Source organism: Polypterus senegalus, chromosome 6 (genome assembly GCF_016835505.1).
Source record: "Polypterus senegalus isolate Bchr_013 chromosome 6, ASM1683550v1, whole genome shotgun sequence".
NCBI lineage: Eukaryota > Metazoa > Chordata > Cladistia > Polypteriformes > Polypteridae > Polypterus > Polypterus senegalus.
Window position 1 is genome coordinate 167,749,963 of NC_053159.1, and position 20,723 is coordinate 167,770,685.

A 20,723-nucleotide genomic window follows, 5' to 3' on the forward strand; every position below is an offset into this window, starting at 1 on the left:
CCTCATTCTCAGTCCCATAATATTTGAAGTTAAAGCTCTTTATATTAGCACATGCCACCAATGTAGATTGTGAGGCAAAACACAAAATATAATAATAAAATTAAAAAGAAAAATAATAAAATAAAGCACCACTTCAGGCACTTGATAGCAACTAAATCTCAGGAACAGCAAAATGATACACACACACGCACACAGGTCTGTGTCCTCTTGAAGTCAACCCACATGCACCGTTGTGAGTGACGCCTGGCTTCAATCGAATCAAGTGTCAAGGCAGGCCTTCAGAATTTGCTGCTTGCAGACCAACAAGTCCTCGCTTTCTGCACTCTTCCTTTGCGTCCGTGTGGACCTCGACCCACTCCGCCTTTAGAGCTTTTTTCTGCTCTGTGTCACTACAAAAAAGGCGGCATTATTTCTGACATTTTTCTTCTCTTCTATTTCTTTTTTGTTTACCCCCATGATTCCCCCTTTCCCCACCCGAACCCTCCCCTTTTTGTCTTACAGGTTCACGTGCCCGCAAGGTTTTTTTTTGGCTCACTTTTCATTGGCTGCAGCCAAACATTTTGTTCCATTCAGTGTACGTGTCAAGTTCTTTCTGGGATATGCTAGGCTGTATTTTGCAAAAAACGTTTTCAAAGTCTGGGTAAGTGACTGGCCTCAACTGACTAGGCATAATGGCTGAAAGATCAGGGCCCTGCATGGTATGAAGGGGCCCTACAGCAGCTTCTTGACACAAGCGTGTTACGTCAAGTCCAGAGAATCCCTCCGTTCGCTGGACTAGCAGTGCAACCTCTTTGTCACTGAGGCAATAGTTGTGCTGTGAGAGCAGCTGAATGATTATCTGGTGCCTTGCTGTGCTGTCTGGTAAGGGGATGAGAAGTCTCTTCATGAAATATCGTCTCACCGACTCATCTATTTCCTCGGGTTTACTTGTTGAGCAGATAACCACAATCTGGTCCTCAGCAGAGGTTAGCACACTGTCCAACTGCATCAAGAGCTCTGTTTTAATTCTGTTCACTGGGCTCTCCTCACTCACTTGCGACGAAAGCAACATGTCAATTTCGCTGACGAAAATCACAGAGGGTTGTCGACATCGTGCTATAAGAAATGAAGTGTGAACGATTTTCTCTCCTTCTCCTAACCACTTTGTCACCAGAGCTGAGCCGCTGAGCCGAAAAAAGGTAGCACCCAGCTGACTGGCTATACATCTTCCCAGTAACATTTTACCTGTTCCCTGAGGCCCAAAGAAAAGAATACTCCGAGGTAACGCAGTGAGTCCACTAAACACATCGGGCCTAAGCATTGGCCACAGAACCTCCTCTTTGATTGTGGCTTTAGCCAGTTCTAGCCCAGCAATGTCACTCCAGTCCACCGGCGGTGCCTGGCTGACAATCTCATTGGTCACAAGTTCAACAAGGTGTTGATCGGTGTTCTTCAGCTGTTCATCTGCAGGACAGGTGGATGAGGTAGCTGTGCGGATTCCTGGTCCTTGCGCTGGGTGGGAGAGATGCTGTCTGTGCTCTTCACTTGGCTCTCCCATTATGGGCGAACTAAATTTCCCAAACGGCTCACCCGATCGTGATCCTCCCAAAGAGTTTTTCGCTGAGCTATAGGATGGCGGCGTGAGCGATCTGCTTGACTGACTGTTGAACTTACGTTGCTGTTCTGAAGACATCAACTGTTTCGTAGGCTTAAATGCTAAAGATGAGGCATCACCACTTCTATCAAATCCATTTCCCCGACTAGCGTTAGAAACGCTATTATCGGGCATCCTGTACATGGGGCTTTGTGTGGAGCGCTGTTGACTGTAGTTAAAATTTCCGTAGCTGGAGTCCATTTCTCCTTGCCCAGTCATATAAAAAGCTTTTCTCTTCAGGGAATTGGCTGAGCTGCTGTTCAGAGGTGTTGGTGCAATTGGTGCAAGGCTGTGAGTTTGATAGGAATAGCTGGGAACCGTAGTGGGAGGCAGAGGAGTGGGAGCAGGGATACCTGATGGTAAGTAAGCAGACGGAGGGGGCGCCCCACTGGGGCTATAGCCAGGGCCGACACCAGTCTGAGGAGGGTAACCGGCTGGGGTGTAATTATAACTTGAGATGTTGGGAGAGCCTGCGTTGTAGCCTGGCACCAAGGAGGGAGGGGGTGGCGGAGGAGGGGGCTGTAAAAGCCCCGAGCTGTGCAAAGGGGATGGGTGTGGGGAGGAAAGTGCAGAAGCCGACTGACTACTGTAACTCGAATGCAGGTAGGAGCCATTGTAACCTGTTGCATATTCCTGAGATGGGAGTCCAGAATGAAGACTGGCTACAGGGTGGCTTCCACAGGTGCTGCTCGAATAGCTGGGCTCAGTGAGATTGCTAGCCACCCCAGGAGAGCTGCCAATGCTGGCAGACACATCTGCCGGAGGCAGAGCCGCTGACACTCCAGGTTTACTTGCGGAAATCACATCTGTCACGCAATTCATGGAATAGACGCCATCAGAGTTGAGAGCTGGCTGCCAGGAATCGTCGTTCTTCCTTCCATTCACCAGCCCTGGGCCTGCTTCTGCATAAGCACTCAAGACCACCCTTTCATTTGGACCTTCTAAGATGCCAGAGTACTTCTCGGCGTACTTTTTCAGCAGGTTGGAAGCAGTCAGCGCAGAAATGTCATCGTTGGCCCAGGCGTACTGGTAGGTGCGCTGTAAGTGGCCCCTGTATGCCTCTGCCTTGTGTGCAGGTGAGCGGGTGGTGGAGGTGATGTCAAAGTGCTGTTCTGCCCACTGAGCATGTTCTGGGGTCCACTGCATCTTTAAGCCTATAAAGGTGACAAAAAAAAAAAAGGAAAGAGCATGATTAGTGCATGTTTTCATAATAAATCAATGACAATTACGGACAGTGTATTGCATCAGTAGGGATTTCAGTACAGCCATGGAATTAAAAAGAAGATAGGAACAAATAGATGGGGGAGAGGAGATCAAAATGAAAGACATCTGACCCCTTCAAAGAACAACACGTAAATGGTTAGCACAGCCAACACCGCTATTTTTTTTTTTTTTAAATGCCAGCAGCTCTAACTTTCCACATGACAGTTTTATTTTTTACTTTTTTTTTTTTCCTTCTCCTTTCTTTCCAATATAAAAATATGAGACACAGCTGACAGATCACATCTAGGATACCTCTCTGATTTGGAGCCCAACACCTAGTTAGCAGAGTATAATGCACCCTGCACAGAACAATATGACACAGACATTGCAGGTCACTCTATAATCCAACTCTCATCTAAAGCGGTCCGAGACAGTTTCAAATCTGCTTCGTGGAGTGCAGCAAAGCAATCTCCCAGGCAGCGCTCTGTCGCTTTCATCACACAAAACCTACAACTCGGCATGAATTACAACTGGCTTCTTTCTGCCTCCTAGTCCTGTTGTTGAAGCTCTGAAAAACAAGCGTCACTTGTCTTTCGGCCGTTTCTTTTTTTTTTCCTCCTCTCTCTTCTTTTCTTCTTTCTATCCTTTTTTTTTTGCCTCCTTTGTTGCCTCCGGGGTACAAAAGGCACAATCCACTTTAATCCCAAACTACGTTTACAAATACTGGTAGTTACATATACTGCCATCTCGAGCTTAGAGAGCTGTTATTAAAGTTACATTCTGCAGTAACACGCTTGTAAAATAATGACAGAATGTTATTTTCCTTTAAGCCATAAACACACAGGAGGAGTGTATAGAAGCTTACAGTTTTATCTTGCCACCTCTTACCTGCCTATGGTACCGACATTAACAATATTGGTGCAGCTGTATCAAAAGGCACACTTAATCTCGATCATATTACCAAAAGTGATTTTTCACAAACAGCCCTGTGCCCTCTGGCATAGATTGTGTGATAAGGGAAGACCTGAGTAAAATGAAGCATCTGTGACAACAGCTTTCCTCTGTATTATTACAGACCCCCAACACCACCAGCCCCCTCCAAACACACAGAGGTTCTTTAAGCCTCTTCCAGCCCAGTCAGGAATCAAACGTGGCTGCCACAGTCTTGCTAAAGCAACACAAAACGCAACATACTGTTTGTTTGGTAACAGAACGGCATGTCGATTCCCATCTGACACCCTCCCCGCCGTTTGCAAAACTGCTGCAGCAGACACTGGAAGCTAATTAGCAAGATGATGCTGTGCTAATTGTGTTAATTTACAAGGTTTTAGTCAAAGAAAATCATGCTAGGGCTGGCACTCTTGTCAAGACTCCAAGTTAATGATTAAGAAATGCTCAAGACTAGGAAGAAAAACACTGCTCTAAATATGCTAAGCACATAAAAAAGCCCATCAAGTAATGATGATAATAATAAATTCTAATGACGCACAGGACATTTTTACAATGATTAAGAAAGCACCGTTTCATTGTCTGAGGAAAAATGTTCAATAACGAGGACAAAAGAAAAATAAAATAATACAAAATGATCTTTTTGATCATGTTTTATAAATAAGAAAAAGCAGCAGCCACTGAAATTGGTGCATGTCAGGTCTTTGCAATCCTGCATGTCGTTTTGTATTAATGCGCAGCAGGATGAGAAAGGATATGAAAGCAATTGAGGAAGATCATTTGTCAGTCTGTTGCCATTGAAGAAACGTCCTGTTAATCATTTTATTTGTGAACACAGTGATCAAATTTCAAATAGTCTTAATAATAAAAAAAAAAAAATCGGGAGTGGTCTCCCCTAGACTTTCTCATATACACTGATATGGGGATGGATATTTGAAGAGTAAACCGCAAGACAATGATTATATTTTTATATTATGTACATTAAAGAACCATCAACCACAAATCAAATCAAATTAATAATATATCGAACAATCATAATAACAGTAAAGCTGAATAAATTGGATTCTGCAGCTGCATGAATAAAAGGTAAAGTACCAGTTCCAGTTGATGGAAATAGCTCAAAAGTTGATTGAAATCTACCTTTTGTACCTAATACTTTTATGCAACATTTGGTTGACTTAACTGAAAGCATACTCAAGTTATCGTCTTTACACGCACGCACACACAGACATAATTCCAAAAATGGTATTTTTGGACTCAGGGAGGTCTAAAACGTTGAGATTCATCAAAATCGAATTTTTGGACGATTACAATACTTTCCCTACAAGGAAGCCCAAAATGTCGAGATTCATCAAAATCTTGAGGTTGAATTTTTGGACGATTACAATACTTTCCCTATGAGAAAGTAAATCGGACTCAGTGAGGCCAAAATGTCGAGATTCATCAAAATCTCGAGGTTGAATTTTTGGACGATTACAATACTTTCCCTACAAGAAACTAAATCGGACTCAAGGAAGCCCAAAATGTCGAGATTCATCAAAATCTCGAGGTTGAATTTCTGGACGATTACAATACTTTCCCTATATTTTGTAAACGAGAAAGTAAAAAAAAAAAAGAACATTTTTAAACATAAAAATATTGGTGGCATGATGGCACAGTGGTTAGTAATATAGCCCCACAGCTCCAAAATTCTTGGTTTGAATTGTGACGCTGAGACTTCAGGAGTGGAGTCTGTACCCTTCTCCATGTGTCAGTGTGGGGTTTTCCTCTGGCTATTCTGTTTTCCTTCCTACATCCTTGAAGTGTAATTTCCCACTTGAAACTGTCCTGGCATGAATGAGGTTGGGTGTATGTTTAAGTGTACCTGTGATGACCCTGCTGCTAGATTAAGGGGATTCCCTGTATCTATGATTTTCTACATTTAGAAAAAACAAACAAAAAAAACAAAAAACAAAAACACACCATGACAGTGACATGTTCCTTTTCTAATTGTGGGAATGGTGCAAGTCATTATAGAATTTTAGTAAAGTCAAGTTAAAAACCTGCTGTAGCAGAGAGAACATTTAGAACAATCTAGATGAGAACAGGCCATTCAGACCAACAAAGATCACCCATCTTACTGACTTTATTCTTCTAAAATAACATCAAGTAGAGTTTTGAAAGTCCCTAAAAGTCCTACTGTCCAGCATACTACTAGGTAATTTATTCCATGTGCCTATGGTTTATTGTGTAAAGAAAAACTTCTTAATGTTTGTGCAAAATTTACCCTTAACAAGTTTCCAACTGTGCCCAGTGGTCTTGTTTAACTAATTTTAAAGTGACAGTCTCAATCCACTGGACGAATTGCCTTCATAATTTTAAATACTTCAATCATGTCTCATCTTAATCTTCTTTTGCTTAAACTGTAAAGGCTCAGCTCTTTTAATCTTTCCTCATAATTCAACCCCTATAGCCCTGGAATCATCCCATTTGTTCTTCTCTGGTCCTTTTCTAGCACTGCTATGTCCCTTTTGTAGCCTGGAGACCAAAACTGCACCCAGTACTCCAGATGAGGCCTCACCAGTGCATTATAAAGGTTGAGCAGAACCCCCTTAGACTTGCCCTCCACACATCAGGGCGCTATATAACTTGACTTTCCGTTAGCTTCCTTAATGGCTTCTGAACACTGTCTGGCAGATAGTAGTAATCGAGCCTCTTACGACTCCTAAGTCCTTCTCATCAGGTGTACTCTGAATTTTCAGACCTCTCATTGTGTATTCAAACCTAACATTTTTACTTCCTATGTGTAATTCTTTACATTTACTGACATTAAATTTCATCTGCCACAAATCTGCCCAAGCCTGTATGCTATCCAAGTCCTTCTGTAATGTGGATTCTTTAATGGATGGATGTCCCATCATGCAGTCCCTAATCACTGGTTATGTCTCACTAATGAGAAGTTGCCGATTTCATTGCTGAACCTTGTCAATTTACACAACCAAAATCTCATTTACCGACTGAGTGCTGACCTTCTGAGCATGGTCACGCTCACCCCTTTTTTTAACAGCCAATAACATGCCACCCTAAGGAGCTGGCGCTGTACGAAGAATTAACAGGGGTGACAAGTACAGCTGCTTTCTTGGCATTTTTTCCCATTCTGGTGTTGTACGTAAAGCAGAAGATCTCAGAAAGACACGCTTCTCTTCTGTTTGTGAAGAGAGCTGTGTCGCTTATTCCTCATCATAACATTATATGAATTGTACATCTGGATGAGCACCCATTGGTTGACAGTTGTCATGCACAAAGAGACCAACTCTACGACTAAAGACAAAATAAGACAATTTTAATAGTGTCGGAGCGTGTTGCTGGGCATGTCACCTGGTGATGTATGAGCAGTTTAACAAATACTAAGCATTGAAGCCTATCATCCTAAAGTAAGCAGCACTGGGCATTTTATCACCATATATTAAAATTTCAGTCTAAGAATCAAACATACATGACTACGAGAGCCTGAATTATCTACCCATTAGTTCAACAATTTCAAGGAACTACCTCCAACCCTTTAAGGTTATGTAAACGAAGGCTACAACTAAAAAACACTGGAAAAGACATCAAATGTGATGTAGCACAGATAAATATTTAATTTAATATTTAAATATTAGATTTTATGTTTCACTGGCATTTTTATCCAAGCTGATTTATGAGTTCAAGACACATTACATCTTTGTACAGATTTATTTAAGGATGGAACACAGATAAGAGTCACAAGGAGGAATTTAACCAGCAACCCACCATGAACGTATATAGTTGGATAATACAGATTTGAAAATGCAAGCCATTAAAAATTTGTAATACACTTAAATTTTCCAAGCCCTCATTAAGGTTTGCAAGTCCCCAGCCTGCTGTTTTCAACATCACAACTCGTCACACGTATGAAAAACATGTTTTTCAGTCCTTTCACACTTACTGGATTTAGAAGTCAGTCAGTAATTGAATATTCACAGGGAACTTTCACCATTTAGGGACTTTGGACCCTTCTATTGATCATTTACAACATCCCAACTGCGACATTGTGGCAAACGACTATGCACACCTCTAACTCAAATGGTAATTTAAACGATACTACACGCCGAAACCAACCCAGACCTGTTGTACCTGGTCTACAGATGTGATGTGCTCCTCACCACAACAATGTGAGTGTAATCTGATCTCTCATTCTCCCGCTATATTACAATTCCCGGAACTTTTTGACTGCCCCTTGTAATTTCCATCATGTCACAGATTCATCATTGTTTGTTTAGACAGTCAGTCAGTCATTCATTATCCAGCCCGTTATATCTTAACTAAAGGCATTCAATATTTTCTTTTTTTTTGTAGGTCATACCTGGTATTATTCCAGATAAATGCTGGGCTGTTAAGTTCTAGTTGTAATATGGAGGTCCGAACTAAACGCAAAATAAATAAATCCAAATTTCTGTATATACAACAAAGTTTGACAAGTCAAATGGCCCGTGGATTTTCACACAGACTAAAAATTATTGACCAAAGCCAGTTTATGGAATGTCATGAATAACCTACACAGTATTATTCAACAGAGGATGGACAGACTTTCCCAAAGAATTGTAGATGAGAAGATGACTGTGGGATCAATAACATTAGGCATTGGAAACAGCAGAAAATTTGATTTAATTCTACATTTGAGTGATTTCTGCTTCTTTTCTTTAGCTTGGATGGAGATTGAGACTCACTAATTAATGACCTTTAAGGTGCTTGTACCACCTGTATACTGTTTCTGAGCTCTTTATTCCAAGTTGCTCCAATTCTCTTTACATGCTGGCTACTCTTAAAGACCCACATCTTCACACAGCACTTGGGATTGATTAAGTATTCCAAAATTCTAACCTTCTTTGGACAGCTAACACTTTTTCTCAGTCTAATTAACTCCTGATGCTAGCATCAATTGCCACATCACTCAACATTTCTTCATCTGCAAGTCTGGGAAGATAACATACGTCAAAGGTGGGTAAGAATCGTCAACGTAGAAGAAAGTAGATCTAATAGGAAAGTGGTCCTCAAAGTGTTATGGACCAAGGAGCACTTTTTCAAAGTCAAAGATATGATGGACCACCTATGGCCAACAGCCTCTCATTACCATACATTTTGTGGCTTACAATTATTACCTTGTTAGTTTAACTGCCCATGTTACTTCCACTATTATTCCTTTGAAAGACGCCATCAGAAAGACAACAAAAAAGCCCTGAAAGAACAGAACTTGCACTATTTCTCGCTCCCTTACAAGAATTAGCCTGCAACATAGTATTACTGCTTTATGAGCTACAATACTGGCTCGGAGGGAGAATCAGAGAGGCGGAGAAGTACAGTAGAAGTAAAGGATGTTAATGCAATAAAGTTAGACAGGATGCTCTGTGGTCGGTGTCTTACTGATAAGGCCATATGAAACAGCTCTAAGAAAGACGACTAGGTCAACCCATAGAAAACCTCGCATAAGCTCACTGACTACCAGTGGTCCAGGAATTTTCAGAAGCACTGTAATAGAAGACCAATGTTTAACAAAAAGAACATAAATAAAGGCGACAAACAGAACTGGCAAGAGTCCATGAAACCTCCACCAGACTGATTCCACTTATAGGACTGATGAAAATGTCTCAAAAAATGAGCAAACAAGATCTTGAAGAAATCCTTCCATAACAGTTTTGGTCTAATGTACCAGAACATGACCATATTGGTTAGTTGTAATTTATATTTAAAAAAATAAATTAAAAACTCAGTCAATTTTAATAATCTAAAGGTGAGAATTAAATGGACAAATCTCACTGTACAATGTGGATACCCTTGGAGTCAGAAGCCTGATTGGATCAAAAGAGGAAGGAAAACTGTCCATACTATATACTCTGAATTTAGTGGCTCATGTTGGTGTCCAACATCTCAGAGTAAGAATGCGTAACCTAAAGAAGCACCCCACCCAACCTAATTTCTCACCATTAACACCAAAGAAAATTGTATATGAAGTTAATATTAGGGAGCAATTTCCAGTGAGCCAGAGGGTTAGAGCTTTCCAGTTTCACTGTTCTAGATCTTCTAGCTTTTTCTGAAGATGAAATGGTGGGCATACAACCAAGGCTCTCATGGTCACGCATGTTCGATTCTTAGGATAGAATTAGATTTTCATATTAGTATATAGTGATAAAAATGATCAATGCTGCTCACTTGAGGACAATAGGCTTCAAGGTGTTGGACTTGTCCGACTCCTTTTCTACAATCCGACTGTGGTTCTACAATTAGAGGATGGACAGATATTCTTTGCACCCACTGCACACCCAACCTTCCTGGAAGGGGGCCTCTTTCTAAATTGCCTTTCCCAAAATTTTTTCCAATTTTTTGTACCTACAAGGTTTTTTTGGGAGTATTATCTTGTCTTCTTAGGGAGTCAAGGCTTGAAGGGCCATCAAAAAACAGGGCCCGTTGAAGCCCACTGAGGCTTTCATTGTGTGATTTTGGGCTATACAAGAAATAAAATGTTATTTGTCAACCAGTTCACATATTGTCAGGCTTAATAGTAAATACAAAGATTATCCATAGAGGAGAGATACATCACAAAGATGACTGTCTATATAAGGGTTGCTGTAAATAATCAGTAGCAGGATTCAAGGTCCCTAAATGGTGAAAGTTCCCTGTAAATATCAGGACGTTCACAATGAGTGTGATGGTGATGGTAGACTAAATGGATTTAATGCACTGGGCTGCATGACTAATCGATTTTGTTTATTTTTCATTCCTAGCTTGATAATTGGCCTCATTTAATTATTTAGTATAACTTAATTTGATGTTTTTAAGTGTTTGTATTTTTGTAGCCTAATAGGCTGTGTAATTTGATTTTTCTCAGTGATTTTAATAAAGACTAGATTGTAGTTTATTTTATCTAAATATGTTGTCCTTTGCTTACATCATTCTAAGTGAAGAACAAATAATTTCACAGCCAATAACGGCTAATTTCTTTTACAGAACATAATACCTATTTTTTTCTGAAATACCTTAATTAAATTGCTTGTGCTAGTATAGAAGCATTTGTTTTCACTATCAAAATAAGCAGTAATAATATTTTATTATAAAAATGATGGGATATTCTTTCCCCAAAAAAAATTCTTATCATGAAAATTTATAAAAAGCGCACCTTTCACAAAATAGGGTCGGATATACGAGGATCTGTCTCAGATCACAAAATAACTAACATGTACATTAGCTAAGGTGTTTCAAAGAGGCACTACAATGCACAAATAACGCTACTCACCTCACCGTGGTTTCTGTATTAATTGTAATGTCCCTTTGTTTTGGGTAAGTAACAGTCTATAGGATGTTTGACTTAAATGCATATCATTTTCGTTTTATTTTACATAATGTTGCTGATAAGCGAGCATAACATGCTCATTCCTGAGTATGACTTATTTCCACTGCCTACTGGACTACTGGATGCCAGTGGGGTACACATCTTATACTTCACTGCATGCACTAATGAGGATTCAGCATGGGGCTGATGAAAGCCACAACCACGTGCATGACAAAGGGATCTGATTGATTATGTGATCAGAGATAAAGATCTTATATTATTCTTTAAAAACAAAACCTAAGTATAGGTTTCTTCCATCTTGGAAACCCAAGGATATTGAAAGAGGCCAGTTAATTACCCAGTGAATATTCTTGGAATCTGTATTAGGCTCTGAAAAAGAATTTGCTGCGTCCTTAAAATGTCTCACTGCACCACAAAAACTTAATTTAGTGAACTGTAGAAAGAGGCAAAAGTGAGTTTTCATCCTGGGCATTGTTATAGTTGATTTGGTTTCCATTTGGGCTATATGTTACCTCTATAGTATTTCATCATGTGTCAGACGGCTTGTAAGAATATGTATAGTGTTTTTAGATTGTGTAACTACAAGATGTAATTACATGTATTAACAATGTGAACACCAAAAATGCATCAGGTACATCCTGCAACATGTAAGGGGGATACAGTGCAAATATTTGAAGATTTTCAAATCTCTCTGTCCAAAAGAATGTTGTTCAACTGAGAACAAATACTTTCATTTAGTGTAACACAAAGTAAATTTGTTCTCTTATTTCTGATGTTTGTGCATTTCTTGGGTTTGCTTGCTACTACACGATCTGTACAAGAAGCATTGCTGACCAAGCTACACCATTTGCTGACTTATCTAAAGAGGTAGAAAATCAAGCTACTGCATGGATCTTGGTTTCCTAGAACTCGTTATCGGACTTGTAAATTACATGTTCCTCTAGACCTGCACTATGCAACATTGATTTCTTGACAGCACTTACACTGTAGACTTACCCTTCTCATAAAGGCTTAGATGCTTGATCTAGGATTTTGAGGCCAAGGCTCTGGCCACACATCACCTTGCGGTGGATTAAACAAGTCTGATAATGAATCGATGGATTCATGGACCACATTATTTAATGTTGGTGATGTTTGAGGTCAATTACTTAAACAATTAACAGAAACAATAACTCACTGTGAAATGGGTTAGTGTAACTGCTGCAGACTGAGGACGATTTTGCCCCATTATACTTACAAAAGAATGTTAACTAAATACTTACCAATCAGTTTTCATTATTGCCACAAAACTAATTTTACACTGTTTACAGAATTGCCAGAATAGATTAGAAAACTAAAGTCATGTTTTACCTCCATAACACGGAGCCTACACTATTGTTTCGTCACAGTAGGTAGTGCAGGCGTCATGTATTGACTGCATCCAGGCTGGAAATCAGAGAGAAAAGTAAAATTACAAGTAGGGCTGAGCTGCATCATTAAGTGCTTGGATGAATTGGTGAATTTTAGCTACTTAACTATATTTGCCAATAGCAATATTTTCTCAGCTGCTTCATCACAACCAGTATATTGCTCTTTCATTTCTTTGCTCATGACTCCACAGTTCTTCCTCTTTTTTGAAAGACCTCTCAAGTTCAAATGGATTCTGAGGTCACTGTCCCTATTGCTTGAAAGAAAACTGATCCGATTCTGTAAGCAACAATATTCAAGCTTTGGTTGACATAATTCAAGTGATAATTCTACGACAATGCTATAGGGTCTAATTCTCTAATGTGTATATACTGCAGTTCATATTAAACAATGTCTTCATTTGCATCAAATACAACTTTTCTGTACAGAAGCAAAGATTCAAATGCAGGTCAGGCTAATAATAATAATAATTCTTTACATTTACATAGCTCTTTTCTGACTACTCAAAGTGCTTTACATAGTGAGTGGGGAACCACTTCAACCACCACTAATTTGTAGCAGCCACCTGGATGACATTACGGCAGCCATTTTTGTGCCATTACGCTTACCACAGATGAGCAATTAGGTGATGAAGTGCTGAGAGATAGTTAGTCAATCAGAGACAAGGGGGACCTAGAATGACTAGGCCATGATGGGCAATTTAGTCTGGACATCGGGATACACCTACACTTTACGAAGGATGCCCAGGGATATTTTTTGACCACAAAGAGTCGGGACTTTGATTTTATGTCTTATCCGGAGGATGGTACCACTTTTACAGCACAGAGTCCCCATCACTGCATTGGGGCATTGGGATCCACGCACAGACCACAAGATAAGTGGCCCCTGCTGGTCTAACCAACACCTCATCCAGCAGCAACCCAAGCTTTTCCTAGATGGTCTCCCATCCAAGTACTGGCCGGGCCCAAACATGCTTAGCTTCTGGTGGATGACCTGTTCTGAAGTGCAGGCGGTATGGCTGCTGGAAACTCTACATTGACCTGGCATGGTTAATTGTGGGGGTCTGAATGAGCGTACATCCCAATTGACCACTTCTCACGGGAAGGTTCTTGGCGGCGATTTAAACTGTCTACTTAGTTTTATCGATGTAAAACTGTAACTGATTACGTAATGCTGCAAATCTGTGCTTAAAATCATAAAACAAATGATTATCAGTCTAAACTTCGAATTATCTTTTTATATGCATACACACGTTACCTACCTACTATATAAATGCCACATAAAAGTCATTCCTGGCTCTGCTATTATGAAGCCCCACTGAAGTGGGAAATAACACGTTCAATTAAACATTGCAGGTGGATAAACCGAGCCTCTAAAAGCCTAATCTCATTAAGAGCCCCACCCCTAATTAGAATTCCCTTTAAGTGATGAGTGGAGTGCACCGTGCTGATATAGGTCAGCTCACACAGGGAGGGAAAGCAGACTGTAAAGTTCTTAATTTGGGCTCTGTGCATCTTATTTACCTTACTCTAGGCATAAAGGAAGGTCATCCAGAGGGTAGGTTTTGATGCATATTCAGCACTATGAAGAATATAAAAAAAAAACAAAAAAAACCAAAACACCAGCACATTCACATACAACGTACATGTAGGCAATTTAATATGCCAGATAATTTAAACTCATTCACTAAAACGGCTCAGTAACGCTAATCAACTAATTTAGACAACTTTAAATACATGGCAAAGCCAAGATTACAAACATTTTTATGACAGCATTAAGGATCTGTGAAAGTAGATATATCAATGCCACCACCAACAACCTTGTTTAGATGGATGTCTGAGAATAAAATAAAGAGTCCTTGGAACCTGAACTCTAGGTTAATGGAAGCTTTGCTGTCAGCTAAAGATTTCAACTTCAAATGAGTACATACCCAAATAATACAAAGATTTTCTCTGCTAGCAACAGTGCAAAATATTTGAAAAGACTTAACACATTAACAGAGAAGATCCTAAACAGCTTTTGATCAAACAAATATGTACTAAACAAAAAAAATTCACACCTACTCTCATATTTTGAACACAGTAAATATTAGGTTGCCACTACACTTATAACATTTATGTACCGTATATACACACACACACACTTAGATACACAAACAGAACATATAAACACACATACATACAGTATATTCATATAGATTTTGACAAGAGGCCCATTATATATGACAAAAAGATTAGGTATCTTTATATCAATCTATCTATCTTTACAAACAGACATGTCCATTCTATCTTTATATATTTTATATACTGTACATATACATACAAATCAACACATACATACAGTTTATGTAACTAAAAGAAACACCTGATAAAGGCTAAATGGTATAAATCTTGTGTCTCCAACCTTCTTTTCTATTTTTTTCATTTTGGAGCTAACCTTTACTTATTTACTTATTATTTCCTTTTGCAGATGTACAATGATGTAAAAGCCCTTTCCTAACTCCAACTACTGCATATGCTTCACAGATACAAATTATATTTAAATATGTGGTTGTTTCGGGGAGTGTCTGTAAGGCTCTAAAAAGGCAAGACAACCATCCCTAGCATCTGAGTAAAAGAAAGCGCTAACAACGTCTTCTCTCTTCCCTAAAGAGAACAGGATGAGTCCCAGGACAGGCTGTAATGTCACTTCCGGTATTGTCCTGAACATCCAGCCTCTTCTGCCCAAAGAGATATTTAAAGAGCCTAGGCAATGGAAGTTTGTGCGAATCTGGGCTACACTCGCTTAGCAAATACAACTCCACAATGGAGAAGATCCACTTCTGGACTGAAAGCGCATGGGATGTGAGACGTCCATTTCTTTAAACCTATCAATTTGAAGAACTGAAACTAAATGGGGTACCTGGCTGGTCCCCAAACCTTAATCATTCTCTGTTTACCTTTACTGGCAGTGTTATTGTATACATGTACTATAAATGTATATATATGTATGTGCAGAATGTATGTGTGTTTTCCCATGCATATATTATACAATATACTGTACTGTATGTGTGTCTGTGCATCTCACTTTTCTCTCTTTTTAAAGATAGCTATAGACAGACACGTGTAGACAAAATATAGCAGATATATACACACACAAAGAATACATAGAGTGATGTAAATAAACATAATATATTAAAAATTGAACTCTGTACTTATACACACACAAATTATTTTGTTTGTATACTGTAGGTAATGCATACAAACACAAAAATGAATTTTCTCATCAGGAATTAATAACTACTTTATGCCTATACATATACAAAGAAAAATAAGGTAAATGTTTAACTAAAGGTATAATAAATTACACTGAGATTATACAAATACCGATGTTACTACACAGATGTGATCATTGTGAGAAGTACACAGTTAACTGTTGACCATGATTTTAGGTCAAACACCAAAACACTTGGGAGATCTGTTTGCTCATTATATCAGGTACCATGACTTGTACTGTAAGTAGGTCTTGGTCACTTTAAGATTAGGACAACCTCTGGGACAGCATCTTTAGTAATGAAGACTACTGGACCTGCTCATCTTTCATAAGGAATGAGTAGCTGTGTTGATGATAACATGGAAAAAGACAGGGAAAGATATAGTTAGCTAAGGATGAACATAAAGACTCCTTGACCGCATTGTCTGCCCAATGAAAAACAAAGTTCTAGATCATCTAACTGCAAAGAGCAATCCAAGGGTTCAAGGGGGAATTTCAAAGTTTGGCTGAATGCCATGGGATCTAAGTAATTTATGTTTGTAAATGCTTGTAAAATAAGCTGTACATTGTATTTCTTATTTCTAGTAATGGTAGAATTGAACACTAGTAACTAAATAATTTGAACAGCACCACAATACAGCATTACAATATCTACAGCTGGAACGAGAGCTCATCAGCCCAAGTGCTCTTCCACTACTCCATTCTCCAGTGTCCACATGAAGAACTGAAACTGAAAAATGGGATACCTAGCATTTTTTGGCTAACAGTAGTAGATCTTGGTGGAGTTTTTGACAGTCATAACCAATCTGTGATAAAATACCTTCAAACTGTGTATCCCTACACACCTCTCTCAAAATCGTTCATCGTACACAATTGTAACTTGACAGACTAAAGTCAGTCTCCTAGTGTGCTCAAGTCGTATCAACATGCTCCTTACAACACATGATTTCTTATTAGTATTATTCACTTCTTGCTCAATCGTTATTTTTGGTTAAAAAGGTTGTGCTGATGAGTCTGGATTTTGCATACGTTACATGGTAAAGGAAAATAATAAAAAACTGATCACATAACCTAGTCACAACTTCCAAACAACAAGCGTTTAAAGGCACCCAGTATTATTACAAAGAAAATAATGCAAATTCATGCTGATTTTAATAGTGGTGTTAGTAAGATGAAAGTTAGAAAGTACATTTTAGATAGTAGTGTTAGCAGTTCACCATTTTGTAAAATTACATTTGTAGGCTTGCTCAAGAATTTCTGCAGTTGTTCAGGAAACCTAACACAAATGCTAATACATTACTGTTTTTATAAGATAATAAAGAGCTGTGAGTTACTATATACGGGCAATAATTGATACATAAACATAATGTGCTTTACATACAGTATGTTGATTCAAATTGAGCTCCACAACAAGTCGCTTCATCATATTGTTCAGGACACTCACCCTTTTCTGTTCATTCTGTATACAATTTCACATACACACAGTACAGAGTCATCCCTCTGCTTTCTTGGACTGATTACCCATTAACGTCAGCCAGAGCTCCGCTAATTATGATTTTTCACAGCTCACCTAGCCTGTCAAAACCTGCTTGAAGAAATACAATTTGCCATATTTTCTGGCACCAAATCCTGGTAAGGGACATGCACAAAAGCTTCATTTTTTTGCTTTTGGACTTGGAAAATATCCTCAACTTTAATACAACTTGACCATGGAAATTTTACCAACTTAATAACACTATTGCAATACACAATCTCTGATGTAATGGAAATTAAAGAGAAAATCTGAACTGTGTATATTATTATATATATATATATATATGTATATGTATATGTATATGTGTGTGTGTGTAATTGGTTTTAAAAAAGCTACTTTTTTATTTTAGTTTCTTTAGACTAGGCCCTGCTTAGCTTGGCTTCACTGAGTAGCTCAGTAACAAAATAAAAGTGATCTCACTGCAATCTCTCAGAACCAGGATTCAGTGAATCACACTGGACAAAACAGGACAGCAATAGGGAAAAAAATAAATAAAAATGGCCTTTACAGCTACTCCCAGCAGCTGATTGCAATGCCACACTCAGTTTCTTCCAAGACAAACATGTTATGCCATCAAATGACAGCTTTAGCACACAAGGTGAGGATGACGTCTCTTTTCATAGTTTAAAAAAAAAAAAAAATCATCAGCGACATACAGCACAACAAAGACGACTCCCTGTGATCTCTCACAGTTAAAGATGGATGCTATCAATACACTGCATTCTTTATCCTGGAAAATGAGCAAATGTCACAATTAAGAGTTACGAGATCTGAACTGATTGTGTGAAAGCATTTATGGAGCCAAATGGATGGGAGCATCAGTGACTATGCACTCATTTTATATTATTATTATTGTTGTAGTTATTATTTTATCTGAGATGACAAACAAGATCCATATACATCACAACTGTTTTAAGATATCTTTTACAGCTGGAGCACAGGCAAGTTGAATGAATTGCTCAGGGTCACACTGTGAAGTAGAAGCTAGAACTGAACCAGCAACCTTGAAGTTTAAAATTCAAAGATTTACCACTGCCTTATACTACCACATTCTGTAAATGTAGTTTAAATGTACAAACTCTCAGGACAAATGCATACATTAATGCATATTATATCTGTGTCTATGCAGCGTATCTACTTACACCAATATATACATTCACATACACACACACAAACATGTTACATAGCTTGTCTGTAAAGTGAATTACAAGGCGTTTACAATGTAAATAAGAAAAAAAAAAATCAAACTTTACAATTTAGTCACAACACTTTTAAATAAATGATAAATTACATGAAACCTAACTCTGAAAATAATAAACACGTACACAATAAGCCCTTGTAAGGCAGGAACCAGCCCTTGATGGTGTGCCCGTTCATCACACATCATTTAGGTTATTTTATAGACTGACAAATGGGAAAGCTGCTGTAATTAGATAATTGCATATATCTACACAAGCACACACACACACAGCTACTGTATGGATTGACACTGACATTTTTCTAAAGGTACCTACTTCTATACTTGTACTTCTATTGTCAAACAATTGCAAGCATATGACGCACAATTGTCTTATTTTAATTTTATTTCTGCTGGATTCAACATACTCGCTTTTCCAAATAACCCATTATAGAAAGGAAAAAAAAAGTGTTTTCTGAAGAGATGAATTGAACATTGTGGTTAAAGCTTTTGCATTTCAAGCCCTGACATTGTGGGTTCAGATCCCACTGCTGACACTCTATGACCGTGAACAAGTCACTTCACATCAATGTTAAAAAAACAAAACAAAACAATTGTAACCAATTGTAAGTTGGCTTGTATAAAGGTGTTGGCAAAAATAAGTACCGTATATACTCGCATTTTACGTTCTCGCTCGGATCAGTCGGGTCTTGATTTTACTGTAGAATTTTGGGTATTTTATAATGTCGGTTGTATAAGTTGAATGCGGAAAACTCATGCTATTGGTCCAAGAGATTATGATATGCTAACGCCCACCTGGGTGAGTAACCACAGTGCACACTGCCTTTTTGGTCTATGTATTGTGCCTACGTGACCACACGGTAATACCCAAACTATTCCGAAGCAACGTTTGCACCGTTTTGAGTTTTTGGTATCTCACACCCTCATACACCTTTATCGTAGGAACATCCCTTATCTACGATGGAGCGTTAGATCAGAAGAAAATATGGAGCTGGTTTTAAATTAAAAGTCATAGAACTGGCAAAAGAAATTGGTAACTGCGCTGCTGCAACAAAATTCGATGTGTCTGAAAAACTGGTACGAGGTTGGAGGAAGCAAGAATATGTAAAATAAATAAATAAATAAAATAAGTGTCACATTTTTGAATGGGCGTATAAGTCGGGAACTGATTTTATGATTGATTTTTTGGTTTCTAGACCCGACTTATATGCAAGTAAATACGGTAAAAGTAAATCTGGAACAGAACCAAAGCAGAAAAAGAAATTAAAAATAAATATTTCAAGTAACGTCTTGACCTCACTACTAAGACTGCTGCCTCTACAACACCATTCTGAATAAAATGGTGCAAAATGAATGAATGAATATTATAAGTGAAAAGACTATGCAGAAAATTAATGCATGTGCACACACAGATATAAATCTAAAATGCACACAACTCGCTCAAAAACAATTACAGTGAAGCATTTCTGTTAAAAAAATCAGTCATTATAATGTATAAGTATTATTTTTCAATTATAATTTAAAAAACATTGATAACTTTATATATAATAATAATAATAATAATAATCTCTATATATAATCTTCATTTGGATCTTGATCTTTGTTTGTCCGCGAATGAATTAGAAGAAGCACTAGATGGCAGTAGAGAGACAGTTAAAACATAGGCATTGCATTAAGAATCTCCTCCAGGCTTAAACTACTGAAGACTGTAGTACGCCAGTCACACCTCAAAACACAGACATTCAAACTAAACAAATTGTTGTGCTTTAAATTAACTAAAGAGATCTTCATTTAGATCTTGATCCGCGAATTCCACGCATGCGTAGACCACCTTCCAGTTTAGTACGTTGTTGTTACTCACAGATGTCAACAATGTGTCGGAATAATGTAAGGGGTGGTGGACAGTGTTACGCTGGTTAGCTCCTGAGGCCTGGTTAGAGAATGAGATTGCCGAAGATAAAAGGTACGTGCCTACGTAACATATGGATGAAATAAAGACAGTGGGTAAAATGAATGACAACGTAACAGCACGTTCCGGAAATTATTATTGTTACGTTGTAGCTGGCGAGTGCTGCGCGTCTCACAGTTGTACCGTGGCTTGCTCACATGTCAGTGAAGTGATCCCTATTTATGCTTTAAAGAGTCTGGATACCTATGTGTCCCCCTTTTATAACCATTGCTCCGTGCATATTGCCTTACTCTT

The 20,723-nt window shown here is 38.5% G+C and overlaps 1 protein-coding gene across 3 annotated transcripts in view; it reads right to left on the bottom strand.

The window, feature by feature from the left end:
• Nucleotides 1-443: 443 nt before the first annotated feature.
• The window catches only part of fign (fidgetin), a 199,701-nt gene continuing 179,421 nt past the window's right edge, over nucleotides 444-20,723 (bottom strand). For all 3 annotated transcript variants that reach the window (XM_039757506.1, XM_039757505.1, XM_039757504.1), the window contains one exon: nucleotides 444-2,787. In XM_039757506.1, the coding sequence (XP_039613440.1) occupies nucleotides 539-2,787 (2,249 nt within the window). In that variant the 3' untranslated portion in view covers nucleotides 444-538. The remainder of the gene's footprint in view (nucleotides 2,788-20,723) is intronic.